At 50.2% G+C, this 24,153-nt stretch overlaps 1 protein-coding gene across 1 annotated transcript in view; it reads left to right on the top strand.

Annotated features, from left to right (window-relative positions):
• Positions 1-23,769, top strand: part of Notch2 (notch receptor 2) — a 134,406-nt gene extending 110,637 nt beyond the window's left edge. The window contains exons 22-34 of the mRNA XM_032897648.1: positions 242-374; positions 6,208-6,444; positions 8,555-8,667; positions 9,330-9,835; positions 11,262-11,609; positions 12,368-12,510; positions 12,628-12,838; positions 13,556-13,652; positions 14,989-15,154; positions 16,468-16,769; positions 17,894-18,041; positions 18,680-18,777; positions 19,451-23,769. Of these exons, the coding sequence (XP_032753539.1) occupies positions 242-374; positions 6,208-6,444; positions 8,555-8,667; positions 9,330-9,835; positions 11,262-11,609; positions 12,368-12,510; positions 12,628-12,838; positions 13,556-13,652; positions 14,989-15,154; positions 16,468-16,769; positions 17,894-18,041; positions 18,680-18,777; positions 19,451-20,839 (3,891 nt within the window). The 3' untranslated portion in view covers positions 20,840-23,769. The remainder of the gene's footprint in view (positions 1-241; positions 375-6,207; positions 6,445-8,554; positions 8,668-9,329; positions 9,836-11,261; positions 11,610-12,367; positions 12,511-12,627; positions 12,839-13,555; positions 13,653-14,988; positions 15,155-16,467; positions 16,770-17,893; positions 18,042-18,679; positions 18,778-19,450) is intronic.
• Positions 23,770-24,153: the final 384 nt, after the last annotated feature.

Below are 24,153 nucleotides of genomic sequence, written 5' to 3'. Positions count from 1 at the left end.
GTGGCCCTCAGAACCTACGTCCTCGCTCTCCTTTAAAGTGACTTTGGGGGCGCGGGGCAGGAAGAGTGATAGGTAAGCGCAGCCCTGCACCAGGAAGTAGCGGAGAATGCCGTGGCTACAGAGGGATGGGTTCTCAGTTGCTCAGTGGGGTGGAAAGCAAACCACGGTGACCTGACCTCTCACTCACCCATGGTCCGTCTCCAGCAGTGACCGCATTCTCCATGTCCTTCTCTCCTGGCAGTGTGTTCCAGGGTATCAGGGTGTCAACTGTGAGTATGAAGTGGACGAGTGCCAGAACCAGCCCTGCCAGAATGGAGGCACCTGCATCGACCTCGTGAACCATTTCAAGTGCTCGTGCCCACCAGGCACCCGGGGATGCAGTCTCTTCTCTCTCCCACCCAGGCCGCTCCCACAGTTGCTCATCTGTTCTTAGTGCTGAATCAGCTTCTGAAAACTGAGACAATTTAAGGAAGAGCAGCTTCATTGTAGCCACCTGCCTCTTCACCCCCCACCTCCACCCCTAGTCTCCCGCTGGCTTGGGTTCAGGTTTGGTTGTTTCTTAGCTTATATTCCAGGAAACAGAATGCAGAATGGACATAACCCCGACTAACAGGGTTTTTGGTGCTTCAAGTGAAAATGAACCAACAGCCTTAAAGAGCAAATTCGCATAGGCCTGCTTTTTAATTGTTTAAGTGAGCCAAGTCTTGTGTCCATAGAGCAAGGGAATCAATGGGATGTGTTTGGCTGCCGTCCCAGGAGGCTGCAGACAGAAGGCTGCGCTCCTGCACCTGCACCCCTAGATTGTGGACAGCAGACCCGTTAGTGTGCTCTGGGAATTGACACTTGCTCCGACGTCTCCTGGAGAGAGCATGGCTTGTTAGGGACCTCTGGATCTGAAGGTTCTGCGTAGCCTGTGAGCAGGATGGCAAAGATAGCAGCAGTCGTACGTTTAGGCAGCAGTCCGTCAGAAGAGACCCTCAGAGAACGCTCTGTTCTCTTAGCCTTCCACACCAGTGCATTTGGGTAACTTTTCTTCCTCGAGATAAAATTTGACTAAATTAAGACAGAAGAATACTCCATTAATAGTGCAGAATGAGTCTTAGGGAAGAGAGCTGAGGACCAGCCTGCAACTGTTTTAAAATTCTTTACATGGAAAGGAGGGTTGGTTCCTAGTCTAGAAATAGGAAGTTCCATGGTAGAAAGAGTAGGACTCCGTTCCAGATGCTTACTAGTGTATTCACCCATCTACCCACCCATCCATCCACCCACCTTTCCTTCTATCCACCCAACCACCCATCCATCCACCCACCCATCCACCTACCCATCCATCCACCCACCCACCCACCCATCCCTCCACCCACCCACCACCTATCCATCCATCCACCCACCCACCCATCCGTCCATTCAGCCATCCATCCATCCACTCACTCACCCACCCATCCATCCATCCATCTACCCACCCACCCATCCACCCATCTACCCATCCACCCATCCACCCACTCCACCCATCCACCCACCCATCCTTCCATCCACCCACCCTCCATCCATCCACCCACCCACCCATCTATCCATCCACCCATCCATCTACCCATCCATCCATCCATCCATCCATCCCATCCATCCACCCATCCATCCATCTACCCATCTCTATCATTCATTATCCATCCATCCACCCACCCACCCATTCGCCCATCCATCCATCCATCCACCTACTCCACCTGTCCACCCATCCATCCATCCACCCACCCACCTACCCATCCATCCACCCACCCATCCATCCGTCCATCCACCTACCCACCCATCCATCCATCTATTTATCCATCCATCCACCCACCTATCCATCCACCCATCCACCCACCCATCCATCCACCCACCCATCCATCCACCCACCCATCCATCCATCCATCCACCCATCCATCCATCCATCTACCCACCCACCCATCCCATCCATCCATCCACCCATCCATCCACCCACCCATCCACCCACCCATCCACCCACCCATCCACCCATCCACCCACCCATCCATCCACCCACCCACCCACCCACCCACCCACCCATCCACCCACCCACCCATCCATCCATCCATCCACCCACCCATTCATCCATCTACCCCACACCCATCCATCCACCCACCCACCCATCCATCCATCTACCCACACACCCATCCACCCACCCACCCATCCGTCCATCCATCCATCCACCCATCCATCCATCTTTTGTGACAGGGCATTTTTGAGTAGTAGAGTTAAATTCATAAGGTAAGAACCAAATTGACTCTGTCTTCTCCTTTGGGAGGTTTATATCCATATCCCCCTCCCCACCATCTGTTCTCTTCTCTCCCCATCTCCATCTCTGTCTCCCTCTCTTCTACTCTCTCCCTCTTCCCCTTTCCTTCATTCCTCATTCTTCTTCCTCTTCCCCTCTCCCTTTCTGCATCTCCCTCCCCTTCCTCTCCCTCCCTATCCCCACCTTCCTCTTTCCCTCTCCATTTGTTCCCATACCTCTTCCCTTCTCTCCCCAGCCCATCTCTCTTTCCCCATCCCCCCTTCACATCTCTCCCTCTCCCCCATCTCTCCCTCCCTCTTTCCCTCCCTCCCCCCTTGTCCCCTCTCTCTCCTCTTCTCCTCTCTTTCATCCCTCCTCTCTCTTCTTACCTCTTACCCTCCCTCTCTCCTTCTCTCCCCAGAATCCCAAGTCGCCTCAGCCTCAGATTCACTGTAGGCGTGTACTTCCATGCCTGGGTAGTGAGGCCTTTAAACAGTGGTGTTGGTCAGGCGGCGACGACCCTGGTGGAGCTAATGATATATCAATAGTAATAATCACGTCTGGACGGCACAGCAGTGGTCTGAGGCTGTGTTTGCTGCTCTGGCGCTGACTCGCACAGGTGTGCGTTTGGTGCTTTTCTCTGTGCTTTTGGTCCGTAGCCTCCAGGGCCGTCACAGGAAAGGTGGAGAAAATGTACAGGGCTGTGCGGAGGCTTTCCCTCAGTGTGGAAGTGACGCATGTCACGTCCCTAAAGGTGTGTGTCAGAGCCACTCACTAGTGTTCTTCCATAACCCGTGGAGGCCAAGAGCTAGGAGACGGCGTGGGTTTTGTACTGTACCACAGATGCATGCGGTCCCAGAGTGGAATGTCTCCTAAAACTATGAGGTTTTTATCTTTTCTAAATCAATTGATCGATCAGTCAATCTCTTTCTCTCCCCGATCCTTTTCCTCTTCTTCCTTCTCCTCCTCCTCCTTCTTTTCTTTGTTTGGTGGTGGTGGTTGTTGTTGTTGTTGTTGTTGTTGTTGTTGTTGTTGTTGTTTTGAGACAGGATTTCTCTCTGTATCCCTGGCTGTTCTGGAACTCATTCTGTAGACAGGCTGGCCTCAAACTCAGGAATCTACCTGCTTCTGCCTCCAAAGTGCTGGGATTAAAGCCACGTGCCACTGCCTGGGCCCTAAATACTTGTTGGTGGCAGCTTAGAGTGATAATGTAGTGTATCTGTCTACCTGATGACGGTTTCCGAGCCAGCTCTTCAGATGTGTCTTCTCACTGACATTACACTGTGGTCTTCACTGAGAACTTGGCAGTTGGTCTTACTAATGACCTCTCACGATACCTGGCTCTCCTTCAGTTTCCGAGATGGCCTTTAATGGTCTGTTATAGACTGTGCTTCTCTTCCAGTGCATCCTACCTGAATGCTTGTTGGATTATACCTGTGTGCGTGATGTTTCCAGGTACCTGAAACAGCGTATATTTGTTCTGACTTTTCCTCTCTGGCTACCCAGCCTGTCCATCTGTGACTGTCCCCAGAGACTCTGGAGCTCTCTCACAGCACAGTGCTTGTTGTCAGCACTATATTCCCAGGTGCTGCCTGCTGACACCTCCTGCTCGCCAGAGCATAGGTCCCTGGAGCACTTCTGTCATCCTGCTGTTGCGTCGGGCTTAAAGAATGGTGTGTGCCACTGATAGCTCGGTCCACTCGGAAGCTTTCTGTTTATTTCACTCATGACGCCAAATATCAAGTATCCTATGCGACTGGGCGCACGGACTGGCTTTGTCTGCTTCCACCTTCTGGTTCCCAGTTTAATCTGTCAATAGTTAAGGTGATGCGTGCATGTGGACAGGGATAAGTATGTCCACATGCACAGAAAGACATGCATAGAGATGCACTCCCAGTGCACGTGTGCACCCCAACAGTGCACTCCCCTCTTCACGCACACTGCAGACAGTCTCTTGTGTGTCTTTGGAGGATTGAAAAGGCTGTCTTTCAAAATTGCATTATGTGTGTAGGAGCCAAATACAAAGATAGTTTTTATTCCTTCCACTTTTAACTCTGAAGATGGATCAAAGGTGCTGTTTTTCTCTTGACCTTTTTACTTAATTGGAATATTTTCATATCAAAATAGGGAACTTCCTCAGTATTTTCTCAAAGCTTCAGAATTCCCCTTTATGACAACATTATGTAGTGTGCTTAGCTGGTCCTGTAGTGATAGACATTGGGTTTTTAAAGCACACATAAGTGCATGTTATAGAATGCGTTTTAAAGCACACATAAGTGCATGTTATAGAATGCGTTTGCAGAAAGTCTGCCAGGCTGTCACACCAAGCTGTCACTTGAGTGACAGGACTGGCTGCGTTCCTCTCTGTGCAATTCGGCATCTAGCACATTTACTGTTTCCCTCTGAGATGTATCCCTCCTTCTTTCCCTGTTACACTGTCTATCCTTGCTGTGTGCAGAAGTCATTTGTCTTTGCTGCATGATGCGGGTATTTTCCCCATGTACACTGGTTGTAACCTTTCAGACGTCTTATTCTGAGGTCGGAATCTTTCGTTGATTTTTCTTCATGCAGAATATTTCTAATCATGTTGAATTTATCCCTCCTTTTTATGGCTGCTTGCATCCGAGTGGTAGTCGGCTTTATCTAGACTCTGAAGTTGCCATGGAACTGGATGGTTGATGTTTTCTACAGTGACTTGAGATGGAACTCCCATCAGATTCTAAGCTCCAGTGCACAGTTAGGTGCTGGTAGGAGCACCCTCGTTGTTGCTGTTGTCCTGTCCGGTCAATTCACGAGAAACTTTCAACCATGAAGGCCTCTTCTTTGTGCTCTCCTGGCTGTGATTTGGTTTTTCCAAACCATTTTTGAGTCAGTTTGCCATTAAAAAATACTGCTGATATCTTTTTAAGATCACATTACATTTATATATACTATAGTGAATATGCCTTTACCATGAAGAGTTGCGTAATCAGATACCGTATGTTTCCATCTGTCCACGTCTCTGTCTGTCCTTCAGAGCACTTGCCTATGAGGCTGCATATGTGTTTCTGATGCGCTCGGCCATTTGCCTTCTGAAACTGCTAGTGATAACGAGGAGCTTCTGTGTCTCCTTCCCTTTTATGTCGTCTCTCTCAAAGTATGCCAATGGGTAAATGGTGAGGACACACAGTGTTTTGTTTTTAACCTTTTCAAGTTATTTTCATGGCATAGTCATTGGTTTTGTTGTTTCTAACCATCCTCACAGTTATCTTAACTAGATGGCTTCAACTCCAATGTGTCCTTTAGCTGGAATAATCTTCAGATTCATAGCAGGATATTTCTTTCCACTCTGTTGTTGTTGTTTTAAATAAAAAGAAATTAGTGGGGCTGGGGATTTAGCTCAGTGGTAGAGCGCTTACCTAGGAAGCGCAAGGCCCTGGGTTCGGTCCCCAGCTCCGAAAAAAAGAACAAAGAAAAAAAAAAAAAAAGAAATTAGTGTGCACCTATACTCTTTTAAAGGGAAAAAGTCATTGTTTATAAAACATAAAATACTGTTGCCCAAAATCTAACCCCAACATAGTCTATGTAGTAACTAGGGAGTGTTCTTTTTTGAACTGTGTTCATATTTTGGTTGGAGTTGATAAATGGTGGAAAACTCACAGAGTGTCTCCTAAGCTTTGGCCCCCGTGCCCTTGAGATGGGACAGTTGTCCCTGCTGCTCTGGGTGGAGAGAAGAACGAGTGGAGCCTCAGGTGTAACTTCCTCTCATGCTGCTCCTCAGAAAGCTGCACGGACTGCATGCAGCTGGCATAGACTAAGCGCCTTTCGCCCAATTATAAAGGTCCCACTGTAGATTGAGGAATATAATCTAGTGAATCGTTAAAGACCACAAGGGCATTTATCTCTTGCTAATGGTGGGTTCAATAGATTTTTGTAATTTGTGACTTTCTTCTCTCCCATAGGCCTGCTTTGTGAAGAGAACATTGATGACTGTGCCGGGGGCCCCCACTGCCTTAATGGTGGGCAGTGTGTGGACCGGATTGGAGGCTACAGTTGTCGCTGTTTGCCTGGCTTTGCTGGGGAGCGGTGTGAGGGGGACATCAATGAATGCCTGTCCAATCCTTGCAGCTCAGAGGGCAGCCTGGACTGCATTCAGCTCAAAAACAACTACCAGTGTGTCTGCCGCAGCGCCTTCACAGGTGAGAGCCTCTTGGCCCTTGCTAGTCTCATGTACAGGAGGCCTGAGTAAGCAAATCAAGATCTATATGGGAATGTCAGTAGCATTCGGCACACCCACACTGCAGTGACTGCAGTAGCACTCGACACACCCACACTGCAGTGACTGCAGTAGCATTCGGCACACCCACACTGCAGTGACTGCAGTAGCACTCCACACACCCACACTGCAGTGACTGCAGTAGCATTCAGCACACCCACACTGCAGTGGCATTCGGACACCCACACTGCAGTGTCATTCAGCACACCCACACTGCAGTGGCATTCGGCACACCCACACTGCAGTGGCATTTGGCACACCCACACTGCAGTCGGCACACCCACACTGCAGTAGCATTCAGCACACCCACACTGAGTGCTACAGAGATCACTGTACACTCTCAAACTCTTAAAATACAAGACATTTATTTTCAGGAGCCATTTATCTGACCCTGTGTGCACCTACCACCCTGCCCCTTTTGACACCTGATGATGAATTACTTTGCAATGTCTGTGCCTGTCATCTTTCTAACTCTGGGAGGCCTGTTAGGACACTTCGAAGATCAGGTCCAAAAGGCAGCTGATGCAAACCGCAGGATAGCTGCCGTAGGCACAGTCCTCTTGCGTGGCTAAGACTTGGCTCTGCACCCAGCCTGTTCTTCACAGAGGTCATGAAGAGAGCCAAGTGCTGCCCCGGAACAGAAGCTCTGTCAGCCACCTAGCCACTTCCAGTGACTTGTGGAGCTAAAGTAGTTGCCAGTATGTAGATGTGACATGGTCTTGTGCTTTCTGGGACCTGCTTGGACTTTTATGCTGGGCGTGTCCTCACATGCTGGAAGCCTGGTAACTTCCAGTCTCTTGCTAACTGATAGTCTCCTTTGGGACGCTTTTTTTTGCTGAGCCCTGTCCAGCCTGCCTGCCTTCTGTTATCTTTTCTCCCCCTCTTGCCTTCTCTTCAGTCTGAAATGTATGCTACCCTTTAAATGCTTGGAATTTTACAAAGAATGGAAAGGATTTCACAGTTTGAAAGCTGCCTGGATGCAGTAACCCCAAACAAGAAATTGTCCTTTCCAGCTGGTATGGCTCTTGGGGCAGAGTGGGCTCCCGTTTCTTTCATTGCCTCTGAGGATGCCCGTATCTCAAACACTGACCAGAACTTAAAAAGAAGAAAAAGGCAGAGGGTCAGGACAGGGAGAGGTATAGGGATACTTGAGTGAATTTCCCAGTCAGGAAATGCTGTCTGCTCATGTCCATGTTGGAAGCAGCTCACTGAGCAGCGCTGTGAAGTGTCCCCTCTAATGGTCAGCGGGGCCTCCTAATGCCACTGTCCACATTGGCCGTTTTACCTTAGTGTCTGCTGAGAGGCCCAACATCTCAAATTCTTTTTTCTAAACTCTGAATGGCAAAAAAAAAAAAAAAAACTACATATAAAGTTTTTTAATCTGACCACAGGACAGATGGGGCCCTTTTCCTACTGTTTGCCAAGAGACCCTAGCCAAGCCCGTGTTCTCTCTGTGATTCCAGCCACCTGTTCAGTTTATCAGGGAGAAGCAGCCTGCAGGGGTTCTCTGCCTCAGACCTGGATTTAGAGGAGATGAGCGCTGGACAAAGTCAGATGTGTTTTAAAGCAGTTTGGTCAGACTATACAAAGGCAGAGTAGCCAAGAAGATGAACATTTTATCTAAACTATCAGTCCCGGTTGGGTGCACGCATTGGCCTAATGCAGCTGCGTCTGTGAGGTAGTCAAACAAAATGCTGCTGACGATATTCTTCAGCTTAACAAATGCGACATGTCCTAGTGCAGAGGCGTGACCTCCCTTTGTCTCAGAGGGTTTGAGTTTTTGTTTTTATTGGAACTTGTGTCACTTTTCTGCTTGTCACTTTGGGGGTTGGTCTGGGGTAGGTAGATCTTGTGTACTTGCTGTCTTGGTCTGAGCAGAGATGGCCCTTTGCGCCGAGGCCCGCAGAGTGCCCTCTCCCTATCCTGTAGGCTCAGAACTGACCTGCCCTGCCTCTTGCTGCCTCTGAGGCTGGGTAGTGTTTAGTGTCTCTGAGTTAATAGCTATACCTTTTATGTTTATGTTCTCTCCTAAGGCCGACACTGCGAAACCTTCCTAGATGTGTGTCCCCAGAAGCCTTGCCTGAATGGAGGGGCTTGTGCTGTGGCTAGCAACGTGCCTGATGGCTTCATCTGTCGTTGTCCCCCGGTAAGTGGCCTGCTGCTGATGTAAGGGACGCACCCTCTTCCACATTCTCGACGGAGCTGAGATTGAGTCTGTTTTCTTCGTGCCCACTAGGAGAATGCTAGGGTGTCAGTGCCTGAAGATGGTCTGGGTCTTCCATGTTTAGTTGTTTGGGCACGCTGAGCAACTAAGCTTCCCAGTCAGCCTGTCAGCCTTCAGAGCACGAGGGGAAACCACAGTGGTCTGCTGCCCCTCGAAATGGGGCCACTCCTCCTGGCTTCCCAGTCTTGCCCTGGTGCTGTGGGAGCCTTGCTGCTCACGTTACGTCAGCAACATTCTGCTCCTGTTCTTTAGCGGCGGCCATTGGCAAGTCAGCGCCTCTCAAACTAGAAGGAAGCTTGATTTAGTTTTTGGCTGTGCAGATACCTTTGCCAGTGCCAAAGGCCGAAAGTTCCCTGACACTGAGAGTGCCATGTGGGGCGATACTTGGAGGACACCTGTCTAGTAAGACCGTTAAAGTGATGGCGTGCCACATTCACCCCATGAGCTGTCAGCCCTCGCCCGTTGGCTGATTTTAAAAGGTCATTTCTAGAATGCAGTGCCCAGTGTTTATCTCCCTAGGAGTGTGGGGTAAAGTGGGACAAGCTCTTCAGTCCATCCACCATCCTCATTACCCTGTCCTGCAGGGGTTCTCCGGGGCAAGATGCCAGAGCAGCTGTGGACAAGTGAAGTGCAGGAGAGGGGAGCAGTGTGTGCACACCGCCTCGGGACCCCGCTGCTTCTGCCCGAACCCCAAGGACTGCGAGTCAGGTTGCGCTAGTAACCCCTGCCAGCACGGAGGCACCTGCTACCCTCAGCGCCAGCCTCCTTACTACTCTTGCCGCTGCTCCCCACCGTTCTGGGGCAGCCACTGCGAGAGCTACACAGCCCCCACCAGCACCCCTCCTGCTACCTGTCTGAGTCAGTACTGTGCCGACAAGGCTCGGGACGGCATCTGTGATGAGGCCTGCAACAGTCATGCCTGCCAGTGGGATGGAGGTGACTGTTCCCTCACTATGGAGGACCCCTGGGCCAACTGCACCTCCTCGCTTCGCTGCTGGGAGTACATCAACAACCAGTGTGATGAGCTGTGCAACACTGCAGAGTGCCTGTTTGACAACTTTGAATGCCAGAGGAATAGCAAAACCTGCAAGTAAGAGCCCCAGGCCTTCGGAAGCCGAGGGGGGCTGTCACTAACACACTCGGTCTCCTGTTCTTGCTCCTAACCACTCCAGTGCCTCGGCCCAAGCCGCCTCTGCCTTTCAGATGGTGCCAGCCTTGTCCCATCACACGCTGCCCTGTTTTCCCTTGCTGACAGAGGGCCAGGACTGCTCACTGCATAACATCCCTTCTCTCTGCCTATCTCTGCCTTCTCACATGCTGCTCTTGCGACCATGGGGGAAATAACCTTGGAAGTGGCGTTGCCACTCACAGGCAGCCTCCAGCCTAGCCTGCTGCAGGATGGATGGAAAGGTCTGTACCACTCTCTCTCTGCTCATTCCTTTCCTTAAGACTAGTGTTTTTCATCTAGTTAGGAAGCATGAGTTTAGGCATGAGCTCAGGCCTCTCAGCTCTCCTGGTCACCAGTGTTGCAGATCCGGTCCATCGGCTCCGCTCAGTTTCCTTTTTGATCCTTTCGTTTAACCCCAGAGAGCCTCAGCAGCTCTGTGAGGCATAGGTGTGGTTAGCGATCTTCCCTGGAGGGCAAAGAACTGGCCAAGAACACACAGCTGTTTGGAAGGCCTGTTTTTAATCAAGCAGATGGCAAATTCCTCCAAGTGGTACAAATAACAAAGGTTTGGGGCAGGCGAAGAAAGGAGGCGAGGGAACCAGTTATGCCACAAAAGGACCTTTGGAGTTTTCGTTCTTTTGCCTGACATTTGTGTATATACCTCTGTGTGTGTGTGTGTGTGTGTGTGTGTGTGTGTGTGTGTGTGTGTGTGTGTGTGTGTTAAGGCAGGGTCCCATGCAGTATAGACTGGCCCTAAACTCCTGAGTCTAGAACTCCTGATCCTCCTCCTCCTCCTGCCTTTAGTGCCGACATTATGGGCGTGTTCCACCACACCCAGATCTTTCTTGGCATTTAAACATCTGTATGAACATCTCCCTGCCCCTACCTTCTGTTATTGTCTTACTCTGGAAAGAGAAAGAAGCAGACCATTTTGGCCCACTCCTCTGAATAGCACTTAGATGGGTAGAGGTCTGGGGCAAGCGTGGACATCTTCTACTTCTAGAGCCCTTTGCTCTTACTAAGTCAGCGAAGGAAGGGCGAGTGTGAGCCACATTGACCTTCAGAGATGGATTCTTATACAAAATTCTGCCCTCATAGTGTGATTGGCTAAGTGGGACCCACTAAACTCACGTAGGATGGTGAGTGTAACGTTCTCCATCCCATAGGCACAGGGTAATGTTGAGTGGCACAGCTGTATAGTCCACGGTGTTGGGGTACATGATTTAGGGGAAGTTTCCCTAGACATTGGGGTGCTGAAAATGGGCTGGAAACAATGGGTAGGAAAGTCCACGGTCATTTGAGGCTCCAGCCAGTGTGTTCTGATGCCTTCCTCCTCTCTCCTGACTAGGTATGACAAATACTGTGCAGACCACTTCAAAGACAATCACTGCGATAAGGGATGCAACAACGAGGAGTGTGGCTGGGACGGGCTGGACTGCGCTGCAGACCAGCCTGAGAACCTGGCGGAGGGCATCCTGGTCATCGTGGTGCTCCTACCCCCTGAGCAGCTGCTTCAGGATTCTCGAAGCTTCTTGAGGGCCCTGGGCACCCTGCTCCACACCAACTTACGCATTAAACAAGACTCTCAGGGCGCCCCAATGGTGTACCCCTACTATGGGGAGAAGTCAGCTGCCATGAAGAAGCAGAAGGTGGCACGCAGGTCTCTTCCTGATGAGCAGGAGCAGGAGATAATAGGGTAGGTTTGTGTTTCTGGACTTAGGAATTCCCAAAGGACCAGTGCTTCCCAGCGAATTCATAAAACTGGGGGCTTTCATCCATAGCACAGACATTCAGTCCATCAAAATGAAAAGCTTAGAGAACCCCTTCATTTAAAACTAACAGCCCAGCCTCTTATATGTAAGGATGAAGATCTGCCTTGATAAAAGGCTCCTAAAGATCAGCTAAGCGAGAGAGAGGCAGGTGTCAGAAAGGCCTTCTCAAATCTGGGTACCGTGCTGTTTCTCCAGAGTTGCCAAGAGCCTTATTTGTGTGGTGTCTTTTGGACTCATCATTGCCTCATTTTCAAGGTCCTTCATCTTCATGCCTGTGCTTGACATGAGCAGTACCCCTCGGTGGGCGGGTCTGCCCTTCACATCCCGCTGAGTGTCGATGGCCTGTAACTGTCAGCCTTTTCCTTGCTGAGACATGAGTGTAGACACATAGGAGAGCCAGCGAGGACTAAGCAGCACTGAGCTGTCGGGGCTGGGGACCACTAGGACCCGCTTCCCCAGCTACTATGTGTCATCCAGTCAGAGGCTTGTGTCAGCTGGACTGCAGATCGTGAGTCCTCTCATGCAGAGTCCATGTTCAGCATCTAAAACATCTACTTTCTGAGTTCTTTCTCCGACAGGTGGAAAGCTTGATGCTGAAAGAGGGAAGGGTGGGCCATAGGAGCCTTTATGACTGGGCCCACCAGACCTGATCCTTCACTTCTTCCCCCATTCTCCCTCTAAGCTCTAAGGTATTTCTGGAAATCGACAACCGACAGTGTATTCAAGACTCAGACCAGTGCTTCAAGAACACAGATGCTGCAGCTGCTCTCCTGGCTTCTCATGCCATCCAAGGGACCTTGTCCTACCCTCTGGTGTCTGTTGTCAGTGAGTGGCATTAGTGTTGAAGGGGGGAGGCTGAGAAGGGACCTCACTGGGGCTCACCCTTGCTGGTAGGAAGAGGTTGCTCTGTCTCCATCACTGTCCCTGTCTCTGAACTTTCAGGTGAATCGGAGGATCCAAGGAACACTCCGCTCCTCTATCTGCTTGCGGTTGCTGTGGTCATTATCCTGTTCCTCATCCTGCTGGGGGTCATCATGGCAAAGCGGAAGCGCAAGCACGGCTTCCTCTGGCTGCCTGAAGGCTTCACACTTCGCCGAGACTCCAGCAATCACAAGCGACGTGAACCTGTGGGGCAGGATGCCGTGGGGCTGAAGTAAGGATTTACAATAAGCCAGTATCCACAGGGAGAAGCAGGGATGAGCAGAAGGGCATAGTATGGAATCAGAACCTCAGATTTTCAACCTCCCCTTATTCGCCCTGACCACAGCTCCTAGTGGCTTGTCCGAGTCTGTGAGCATTGTGTGTACACATATTGCAGCCACACTCAGCGTCTGAGTGGGGGAACACGTTTGATGTGGTTTCTTAGTGAGAAGAGAAAGGATGAGTGCTCAGAAATGTCACATCAAACATTGCCCATCAGGGCTGGTGTGGTGGCTCAGTAGGTGAAAGTCTCCCCCGCCCCCACAAGCCTGCTGACCTGTTTGATCCCCGGTACCCGCATGGTAGAAGGATGGAGCTGACGTCATGTTGTGCTGTGAGCGTATGATGTACTGAAAGGGGCTAGAGGGATACCTTGGTAGTCAAGAATATGAACTGACCTGGGTCAGCTCCCAGCACCCATGCTGGGTGGCCTGGCTGTAATTCCAGCTGCAGGGGGATCTGTAGACACCTGAACTCACGTGCTCATATACACACAGACATGCATACTCAATTTTGAAAAATATTACTGTAATTTTGAAAAAGTGCTGTGCATCCTATCCCATTGGACCAAGTCAGAGGCTAACATGAGAGTGTGCGGTGAAGTACAGAAAGCCACCGCGTTTGCCCAGCCATAACCTGTACTCTTGTCTCTCCCCTAAATAATCATCAGGAATCTCTCAGTGCAAGTGTCAGAGGCAAACCTGATCGGCTCCGCGACAAGCGAGCATTGGGGTGATGATGAAGGACCCCAGCCAAAGAAAGCCAAGGTAAGCTGTCCTAGGAAAGCCATATTGCCAGCAGTCCTGTGGTCACACTCTCAGTTTATATCTTTCCCAGAGCCCCATGACCAGCGGGGCCACCGAGCCCCATGACCAGCGGGGCCGCCGAGCACTGACAGCCCTTGCTGCTCATGTTTGTTCTTGAAGACCCTTTAAAACCGTAAAGCAAGCCGCTGTGCCTGGCTCAGGGCCGCGCCTGTGTTCATTGAGTCAGGACTGATGGTGCGGTGCTCCCAGTTCCATCTACTCATACATCTCCGCTGCTTCTGTAGGAAGACATGGAGTTACCCAGTGAGGAAAGCCAAGACCGTTAACTTCTTGGGAGGTCACCGAGCATGACAGTTAGAACATTGCTTTAAACCAGCATTCTAGAGGCTGAGTCAAGGGAATCCAAATTTAAGGCCAGCCTCAGCTACCTCTAAAACCAAATAAAGTAAACGAATGAAAACGTATTGCTTTTGTCACCCTGGAAACATACAGATAGCATTACAGACTGAGCGGGCTGTATTTAGGGATATAGACACATTTAACAACAATTAATAATTAAAGAAACCTAGATTTGAAAGAGAGCAAGGAGGTGGTGTATATGGGAGGATTTGGAGAGAGGAAAGAGAGGGGAGAAATGGTGTAATTATATTATAATCTCCAAAAAATCAAAGAGCCATTGCTCTAGTCAGGCAGAAGCCTCGTTGTATTTAGTATTCCGTGTGCAAGACCGCAAAGACAGCAGCAGCCGCCGCAATGGCTCTCTCTCCGAGTTGCTGATTCTCCCCATGCTCTCCTCAGTACTCACTCCGAGTACTGTCTTAAGTGCAGCAGGCAACCTTGGACAGGGTTTATCCCCCTTCTTGAGAACCTTCCAGGTGAGAGAAAAGTAAAGTAGCGTGTGCTTTCTCTCACGTGGGGCCTGTATTTAACTATGTACATAGATAGACAGAGCCGATGCACAGGGGACCGTCTGGAGGGAAGACGGGAAAGGGGCGAGAGGTGACTGTGCCAGCCAAGTACAGTGGCAGGTTTGTAATGGACCTGTCGCTCTGCAACTAAATTCTTTTAAAGAAGGGAAGATGGCGTCTGGTTGGCAGGTGGTGATGCAGTGCCAGGTAGCACTTACCACGTGGTCAGCTGAGGAAACAGAAACCATTGTTAAAGGCCAACGAGACTAAAATCTCGTTTTATTTGAAGAGCAAATAGGAGTCAAACAAGACGCAGGCGACCACCATAGGCAGGTTAGAAGAGATGGTGGAAGACTGCCGCTCCTCAGCCTCGCCAGCGTAACCCGGAGGGCTCAGGTTAATGAGGGGAAACTATTTTCCCCACCCAGGCTGAGGATGAGGCTTTGCTGTCAGAAGACGACCCTGTCGACCGGCGCCCCTGGACACAGCAGCACCTTGAAGCTGCAGACATCCGCCGGACTCCATCCCTGGCGCTCACTCCTCCTCAGGCAGAGCAGGAGGTGGACGTGCTGGACGTGAATGTCCGAGGCCCAGGTCAGTGCTGGGCCTTACCATCCTGAGTTCTGTGTGGTTGGTGAGCATTTCTCGTGCTGATTCCAGACACTAAGTGAGTGAGGAAATGAATGCATGAGAAATACAGCCATGTGGGGATTATGAGCCTGGGGACAATGACATTGGCTGCCCAGTGGGTAAAAGTATTTGCCGTGGAAGCCTGACCACCTGAATTCAACCTCAGAGTCCGTGTCAAAGTTGGACAGAGTTGTCCTGTGGCCTCCATATGCATGTTACAGCACTTATGTGCTTGTGCACACATGCATGTGTTCACACACACACACGCCATACGCATATGTGTGCATATCATCCACATACAATGAGATACATAAATATTTAGTATTTTTAAATTACGGGCTCAGTGGTTAAAGAGCACTTGTGGCTTTGACAGAGAACCTGGTTCCAGTTCCCAGCACCATATGGTGATGTACTTCTTCAGTTCCCAGCACCATATGGTGATGTACTTCTTCAGTTCCAGTGGCTCCAACACCATTTTCTACCCTGCATGTGAACCATGCGCATGGGTCAGAGATCCATGTAGGCAAAACACTCATACTCACTGAATAAATCCTTAACTGTGTTTCCCATTGAAAATGCAGATTTCAAAGAAAGGGATTTTGCAGTGTTTCCTGTACAGCATACTGAGGGCAAGCAGGCTAATTAAACAAGTTAGATTCTGGGGGTTAGAAAAATACTATCTGTCTCCATCACGGGTTCCTTGCTGTAAAGAGACACTGTGACCAAGAGAGGGAGACAGACAGACAGACAGACAGACAGACAGACAGACAGACAGACAGACAGATAGACAGACAGACAGGGCCTGGCATGGGCTTTTGAAACCTCAAAATTCACCCCGCAGTGACACACGTCCTCCAACAAGAGCACACCTCCCAATCCTTCTAAGTAGTGTCACTCCCTGTTAACCAAGCATTCAAACCTATGTTTGTGAGGGCCATTCCCATTCACGCCACCGCTGCACCCCACAGCAGAAGGCGACTGCCATCCCTGCTTTACATCACTGCACAGGTTTATTTATGTTTCTGTATAAAATGCTGTCTAGTTTGAAATGTCCTAATTCCACTTAAACCCAAGCAGAAAAGCTTATCAGCTTAAGGAAGAGCCCCAGGCAAAGGCAGCTGCTTTCCCACACTCTCCACACAGCTGGCTTTGTCACGTAAAACCTGGCATGGTTACTGCAAGCTTGGAGAGTTCCGTCCCACAGCAGGATGGTGGCCAGCAGAACTGTTCCAGTAATGGGTTAATTTGGATATATTTGGGACCTTCCCTTCCTGCAGATGGGTGCACCCCACTGATGCTGGCTTCTCTCCGAGGAGGCAGCTCAGACCTGAGTGATGAAGACGAAGATGCTGAGGACTCTTCTGCCAACATCATCACGGACTTGGTCTACCAAGGTGCCAGCCTTCAGGCACAGACGGACCGCACTGGTGAGATGGCCCTGCATCTTGCAGCCCGCTATTCGAGAGCTGATGCTGCCAAACGCCTCCTGGATGCTGGTGCAGATGCCAACGCCCAGGACAACATGGGCCGCTGTCCTCTTCATGCTGCAGTTGCAGCGGATGCCCAAGGTGTCTTCCAGGTAAAGGGCCAGAGTTGGTTTGAGTGGGAAGAGTGAGGTGGCTCACTGGGTACAGGCATGTCGTAGTTACTTTTCTATCTGTGGTAAGATACCATATTCAAGGCAGCTAATAATAGGAAGAATTTAATGGAGCCTATGCTTCCAGAGGATCAGAGTCCATAATGGTGGAGCAAAGACATGGGGGCAGGAACAGCTGAGAGCTCACATCATGAACCACAGACAGGAGGTGGAGAGCTACTGGGAGTGGCACCATCTTTTTCAAACCTCAAAGCACACTGGTGACATACATTCTCCAGCAAGGCCATACTTCCTCGGTCTTTCCCAAATGGCCATCAGCTGGGGCCTAAGTCAAAGGCTGAGACTTATTGGGAACAAGCATCGCATTTAAAACACCACAGGTGTTTGCCACCAACCCCAAGACCCCGAGTTCAGTCCCCAGAACTCACAGAGTAAAAAGAACTGATTCCTGCATTGCACGGACCTGCCTGCACACACACCAAGTAAAATAACTATTATAGGCCTGTGGAGGCTCAGCTTTACCAAAGCACTTACCAGCTCGTGGAATTCACTGGAACAGAAGTCTTTGAGAAACAATTATGCTGGGCAGAAAAAGGAGGAAGCCCAGCTGACCTACTTTGAGTAGCCAGAGAATGATTCAGTCAGCCACAGGGCTCTGAATCTTAATGAGCAATATTTTGATATGCAGTGATGCCTTGCAACTGCACAGGTCAGATGGGAGCAGGAACTGGTCCAAATCCTTGGATTAGTGTTAATTCTCTATAACTCTGCCCGTCTGTGGGCCTACAGCTGATCCCTGACATGAGTGGGTAGTGTATTACTCCTCAATTAACCTGATGAGGAAATTGGAAAATTCTAGCTGACCTGTGATTGAAGCTGTGACACTTGCACACACATTTCCCTTTCCTTAGAAAGCAGAACATCGTCCTAATGGGCCAGAGCATCCTGATCATCTACAGTGGTGCGAAAACTTACTCAACAAATACACAGTGAAGCCACTATAGCTTCTAGCGCATAAAGATCGCATGCCCTGGGACACCTCAGTCTGAATGCTCTTGTCTCATTCTTCTTCATCTAAGGGACGCTTTCCTCTGCCTCTCTTCTAGATTCTGATCCGCAACCGAGTGACGGATCTAGACGCCAGGATGAATGATGGCACTACCCCCCTGATCCTGGCTGCCCGCCTGGCTGTGGAAGGAATGGTGGCAGAGCTGATCAACTGCCAAGCAGATGTGAACGCAGTGGATGACCATGGTATGGACGAGGACTTGGCTCAGTCTGCAGAGCATGTCTCTAAGCAAGAGGATTGCTACACTCCCCTGAGGACGTTCTCAGATCTGAAGCTGGAGAGTCCCTTACTCTTTTCCCGTGTCACACCCTTCCTTCAGTATGCTGGGCTCAGAGAACTGAGGCACTAGGAGTCCCCACATTAAGATGAGAAGGGTTTTTGGTTTTAGTGTTTTCAGTATGAGGGTTCTTGGACTTCAAAGAATGTTCTGGAAAGGTTTGCCTGTGGGTTCCTAGCCGTAACCACTCTTACTACGGGAGTGGGTTCCCTGGGGATTACGAGACAGCTTAAGTGTGCATTTGGCGTATAGCAAAACGCTTCCTGCCTTCAGTGTGTAGAACTGGGGCATGTGGAGGCCATGAATGTCACACACCAGGGGTCCTGTCACCTAAAGGCTCCCAGCCTGTGCTGAAATGTTCTAAGAACACAAGGAACAGAAATACAAGTGTGCTTTCCTGTTGGCTCCCTTGGCCACTGACGTCTGTCCTGCTGCTGTTCTCCGGGAGGTTAGGGTTTCCTAGAAAACAAAAACAAGATAAAAATAAATAAATAAACAACACAAAACTTTCCTTAGTGCCATACTTATAAAATGTTTCCCCTGCAGGAAAATCTGCCCTCCACTGGGCAGCCGCCGTCAATAATGTGGAGGCAACTCTTTTGCTGTTGAAGAATGGGGCCAACCGAGATATGCAGGACAACAAGGTACAGCTTTCAGCTCAGAGCCTGAGCATGCTCGCAGCAGTGTCTCCCTTAGGAGGCCACCTGGGAAGCTTGTTGGGGGAGCCAGGGACAGAGACCCTGAGGGAGGATGCAGCTTGTTGGGAGGCAGCCCCTGGCTGTTCACCTCTGTCCTCACGGTCTTCCCCTTCCCTCTGTGCAGCAGTTGGTTTCTCTGTTCTTGGATACCAAAGTCTACTTGGGTTGGCACTACCTTTTGTGGTCCCTCCTGACACGGCCCCTCCTTTATTCCTCGTGCATTTACTTCTTTCCTTTGTTGTACATCTTTCCCTCAAGTCTCACCCCCTCTCTTTCGTGTTCTGAGTTCTTTGGATACTTTGGTTTCCCTACTCTCTTTCTTATTGGTAGCCCAATTTGCTGTCCACTTGATGTGAAGTTCTGGCCCTGAGGCCTGCTTCATGTCACTGACTCCTGTCTAAGAAGCTGGTGCTCCTGGGAGCAGAGTGAGTTCTTTGGGAGAGATGAGATCTCTGTGGAAGTCAAAGTACATGGCATATAGGAAGAGATACTGTCTGTCCATGGTATTTCATAGAAGAAGCACTTAGAAAACGTACTAAAAAGATTATAAAAGAATAAAGGTTAGGAACATTTCTGTGTGCTCTGGGTATTAAAAATATGTTCCACGGTCTTTCTTCAGGAAGAGACACCTTTGTTTCTTGCTGCCCGAGAGGGAAGTTATGAAGCAGCCAAAATCCTGTTAGACCACTTTGCCAACCGGGACATCACAGACCACATGGACCGCCTTCCCCGGGATGTGGCTCGGGACCGCATGCACCATGACATAGTTCGCCTCCTGGACGAGTACAACGTGACTCCCAGCCCTCCGGGGACTGTCTTGACTTCTGCTCTCTCACCTGTCCTCTGTGGGCCCAACAGGTCTTTCCTCAGTCTGAAGCACACCCCAATGGGTAAGAAGGCTAGACGGCCCAACACCAAGAGCACCATGCCCACAAGCCTGCCTAACCTTGCCAAGGAGGCCAAGGACGTCAAGGGGAGCAGGAGGAAGAAGTGTCTAAACGAGAAGGTCCAGCTCTCCGAGAGCTCAGTGACTTTATCCCCTGTCGACTCGCTCGAGTCTCCTCACACATACGTTTCTGATGCCACGTCTTCCCCCATGATCACATCCCCTGGGATCTTACAGGCCTCACCCACGCCTCTGCTGGCTGCTGCCCCAGCTGCCCCAGTGCATGCTCAGCATGCACTGTCTTTCTCTAACCTTCACGAAATGCAGCCTTTGGCTCCTGGAGCCAGCACCGTGCTCCCCTCGGTCAGCCAGTTGTTATCCCACCACCACATTGTCCCCCCAGGGAGTGGCAGTGCAGGAAGCTTGGGCAGGTTACACTCAGTCCCTGTCCCCTCAGACTGGATGAACCGAGTGGAGATGAGTGAGACCCAGTACAATGAAATGTTTGGCATGGTCCTGGCTCCTGCAGAGGGAACCCACCCTGGCATGGCGGCTCCCCAGAGCAGAGCTCCGGAAGGGAAGCACATCTCCACACAGCGTGAGCCCTTGCCGCCCATTGTGACTTTCCAGCTCATCCCAAAAGGCAGCCTTGCTCAGGCAGCTGGGGCTCCCCAGACACAGTCCAGCTGCCCTCCAGCTGTGGCAGGCCCCTTGCCCTCTATGTACCAGATCCCAGAGATGGCCCGTTTGCCCAGTGTGGCTTTCCCACCTACCATGATGCCCCAGCAGGAGGGGCAGGTAGCTCAGACCATTGTCCCAACCTATCACCCTTTCCCAGCCTCTGTGGGCAAGTACCCCACCCCCCCTTCCCAACACAGTTATGCCTCCTCAAATGCTGCCGAGCGCACCCCCAGTCATGGTGGTCACCTCCAGGGCGAGCACCCGTACCTGACACCATCCCCAGAGTCTCCTGACCAATGGTCGAGCTCTTCACCGCACTCTGCGTCTGACTGGTCAGATGTGACCACCAGCCCAACTCCTGGAGGGGGTGGAGGCGGTCAGCGGGGACCTGGAACACACATGTCCGAGCCACCACACAGCAACATGCAGGTTTATGCATGAAGAGTGCCTCAGTTAGAGATGGACGTGCCATCACACGCACTCCTGAGGGACGAGTGAAGGTTACCCAAGAGAAATGAAGAGACCTCTGTAGCCAGCCTCTGGAGGCAGGAGGAAAGACGCTCCTGACTTCACACCAGCATGAGCAGCATTGTTTTCATCTTCACTGAGTATCTGTGCAGTTTTAGGGAGGACTCAGCTCCTACTGACCTTTGCCCATCCTGCAAGTCCATGGAGATGCAAGATGAATGCAAGCCTTGGGGCCCCTCGCTCTCTTCTTGGAGAGCACAGTGGACGCCTGTTGTCACCCAGACGTCCTTGCAACTTGAATACCATACTAAGCCCTGGAGGCTTCTGCCTCCATGTGGAGACTGCTCTAGAGGTGGACTGAGAGTCATGCCCTGGGATTCTGTCCAATCGTCTCAGCCCTGGAAGTGGCCTTGATGTCACTTGGTGCTTTCTCTCTGCGCCTGTCTGATTGATCCCGCCAGTATGTCATGGGCAGACGTTTGTGCCCTTAATCATTCCTGACCTGGAAAGCAGCTTCAGCCTCCTGTCCCCACATTCCCAGCACCCGAGGGGCCTCACAGGGTTTGCTCTGGTCATGGGTCTCAACCTTGGCCTCTGAAGTACGTGCCTATGAAAAATGCACACACTGCAGCCTTCATGTCTCGTTCCTAGAAGGAAAGAGAGAACAAAATATTTGGGGAAGAGAAGCTTCCTTCTGAACCTGCACCTTAATTTCTCTCCCCTGCCTCTGGGGCCCCATATATACTCACCAGGGGGAAGGATATGAGTTCTTTTGTTTGTTGGCCTGGTCAGTATAAAATTGTACTCTAGGAGGCTTAGGTACTATGATATTCTCTCATTTTTTTTGTAAAGTGGGAAAAGTGGGTGAATGTTGGGATGTCCAGGAAATAAGCTAGCTTGCCCAGGAAGCAGTTACCCACTTACAGGCCCAACATTGATCTCCACTGTGAAGCACATTCACCCCCAAATCTTAGGACCCATTGATCCAGCAGATGAAGGTACTCTTGGCTGCTGCACTGCTCCTCAGAGATGCCCGCAGAAGAAAATGTCTCTCCATTTGCCCTTGCCACTTAGGACAGAACTTGCCTGGGGCACAGGGGACCCAGTGACTGCCAACTTCCTTAGGACCACTTTCCTCTCAGATCAGAAGCCAGCTTATCAGTTTCCCTCCACACCGTGTGCTGAGTGATTGGTGTACACCGCAGGTTCTCCGTGACGACATGGAATCCGTGTTTGGGTTCCAGACGTGGAGAACGGACAGTCTCCTGAGCACACATGAGGCGGCCTTTGCTAGTCGTTGCCGCACTGTCTTCCTTCCTAGAGTCAGATGATGATGACTCCTCACTGTCCTCGTGTTCAGACTAAGATTGTACCTCATCCAAACCTGCTTCCTGCATTGTGGTTTCAGTGATGTCCCGGACTCTCAAGAGCAGAAACAACTTCATCTGTTGTAAATCTAGGATGACAGTTTCCTCCATCTTCCCCTCAGCCAGCTAATAATTGGCCCTAGGGCCGTGCCATCATTACTTCCTGGTGTCATGATGCCTGTGACACCGGAAAATGAGTTCTGCGGGAGCATTTGTGTATAATATTAGGTGGATCACCTTGAGGGGGTGTTTATTTGTTGTTTTAGGGGTTTTGTTAAATTGTTGTTTTAATAATAGTCTTTATTCCTGCAATAGCTGAAATAAGTGTCCCTCCACTCATTCATCAGCCTGACCTTAGGAACTCCGTTACCATGGCAGTGAGGATTTTAGTCCCATCCAAGGTCACTGAATCAGCAAAAACTATCTGTTCTGTCCTGGTATATGGCAGATTAAGTTTGCTCATTTGACTTTATTATCATGTGGCAACATCATCCTACCAGCCCCTTTCATGGAATATAGACGTGTTATTGCCCTAAACGGTGACTGTGTCCCCATGCCCATCAGTTAGTCCCAGATAAAGAGAACCTCTGTGTGGACCTCCCTGCCTAAAGCCTTAGTGCCACTGCCTACGAGCCATGGCCAAGAACCCAGCCACTGGGCCTGTGGTCACTGATCCTTCCCCAGACACAAAGAACAAACTTACCGTTTCTCCGTCAGGGATCCCTCAAAGAGGATCCTTTGGGTTTGGGAGGAGGGATGTGAAAACTGCCATTACAGACAACAGGCTACAGAGATGAAGACAACACTGCCAGTCAGACATCCGATGGGTCCCTTAGATGTTAGAATTCTTGACCTGTGTGGTGTCTAGGAAAGGGGAGAGGGACGGGCACTCCCTTTCTCCTGGGATCTGAGTCAGAGGCTAAGGTTGTAAGGGCATGTCCTTCATTCCATACACAGGTCCCGGTCCCTGTTGGACTTACTTTTATTCATATGAATTCTCCCTCTGACTCCTGCCTGCTTTTGAAGATATTTTTTTTAATTTGTTCTTTTTTGTTTTAAGCATCGTTTTCTTAGGCGATGGTGGGGGGATTGAAGGAAAGAAAGACTGAGTTAGAGATTTTAACGAAAGCCGACAGTTGGTTATATCTTTTTGTTAAACTTGGCCACTTGAAGTCTTGCATAGAAAAGAACCAAAGGTGTAACGTTCTGTTCGCGTGCGATTTCAGGACCCGGACTCTAACCAGCGCGTTGACTGCGAGGACTGTTTGGAAGGACACATGTCCATGTCCTGAGGCCCCAACCTTAACTGTCGTGGTACTATGGCAACGTCCTTGTGTACATTTCCCTGAAAAGTGACCTTGTATCTGTATGAGAAACTCAGTAACCAGAAAATGACTGCATGTTCCTGACTAAATGTAGAAAGGAGTATGCACACTGTTTTTACTTTTTAAAGTTTCATTCTAAAAGTAGTTTAAGATGAAATTTATATGAAAACATTTTTATCACAAAATAAAAAGGGTTCCCTGTCAAAGCTCAGTGGTCTCCTCCTCTGCCCTTCTCCCCTGCTGTTGCCCTGGTTCCACAGTGAGCACCGCATGATGTCATGGTTGGTGAGAGAAACCTAAATCTTCCTCATCCTGAATCTTAAGCCCACCCAGTACTGACGTTCTTTCATTTTCTCGTCTAGTTTGATTATAAATAAATGCTTCTGAAGGGAAAGTTTTCATCCATTCAGAAATACCATAATACGGAGCCGCTCCTCCACACCCTAACCATAGGAGTGGCCAACAGACAGCTGCTTGGGACCAAGCGGCTCCCACAGAAGCGGGGAATGTGTGCTGTGCAAGAATTGGGGTAGAAGAAACTTACTGGTTCCCTTACCCGAGCACTGCTGATTTGTGTGGCTGTGTGAAGGACAGA

This window comes from Rattus rattus, chromosome 3 (assembly GCF_011064425.1).
Source record: "Rattus rattus isolate New Zealand chromosome 3, Rrattus_CSIRO_v1, whole genome shotgun sequence".
NCBI lineage: Eukaryota > Metazoa > Chordata > Mammalia > Rodentia > Muridae > Rattus > Rattus rattus.
The sequence above is the reverse complement of the archived record's forward strand: the minus strand, read 5'-3'. Positions and strand labels throughout refer to the sequence as shown.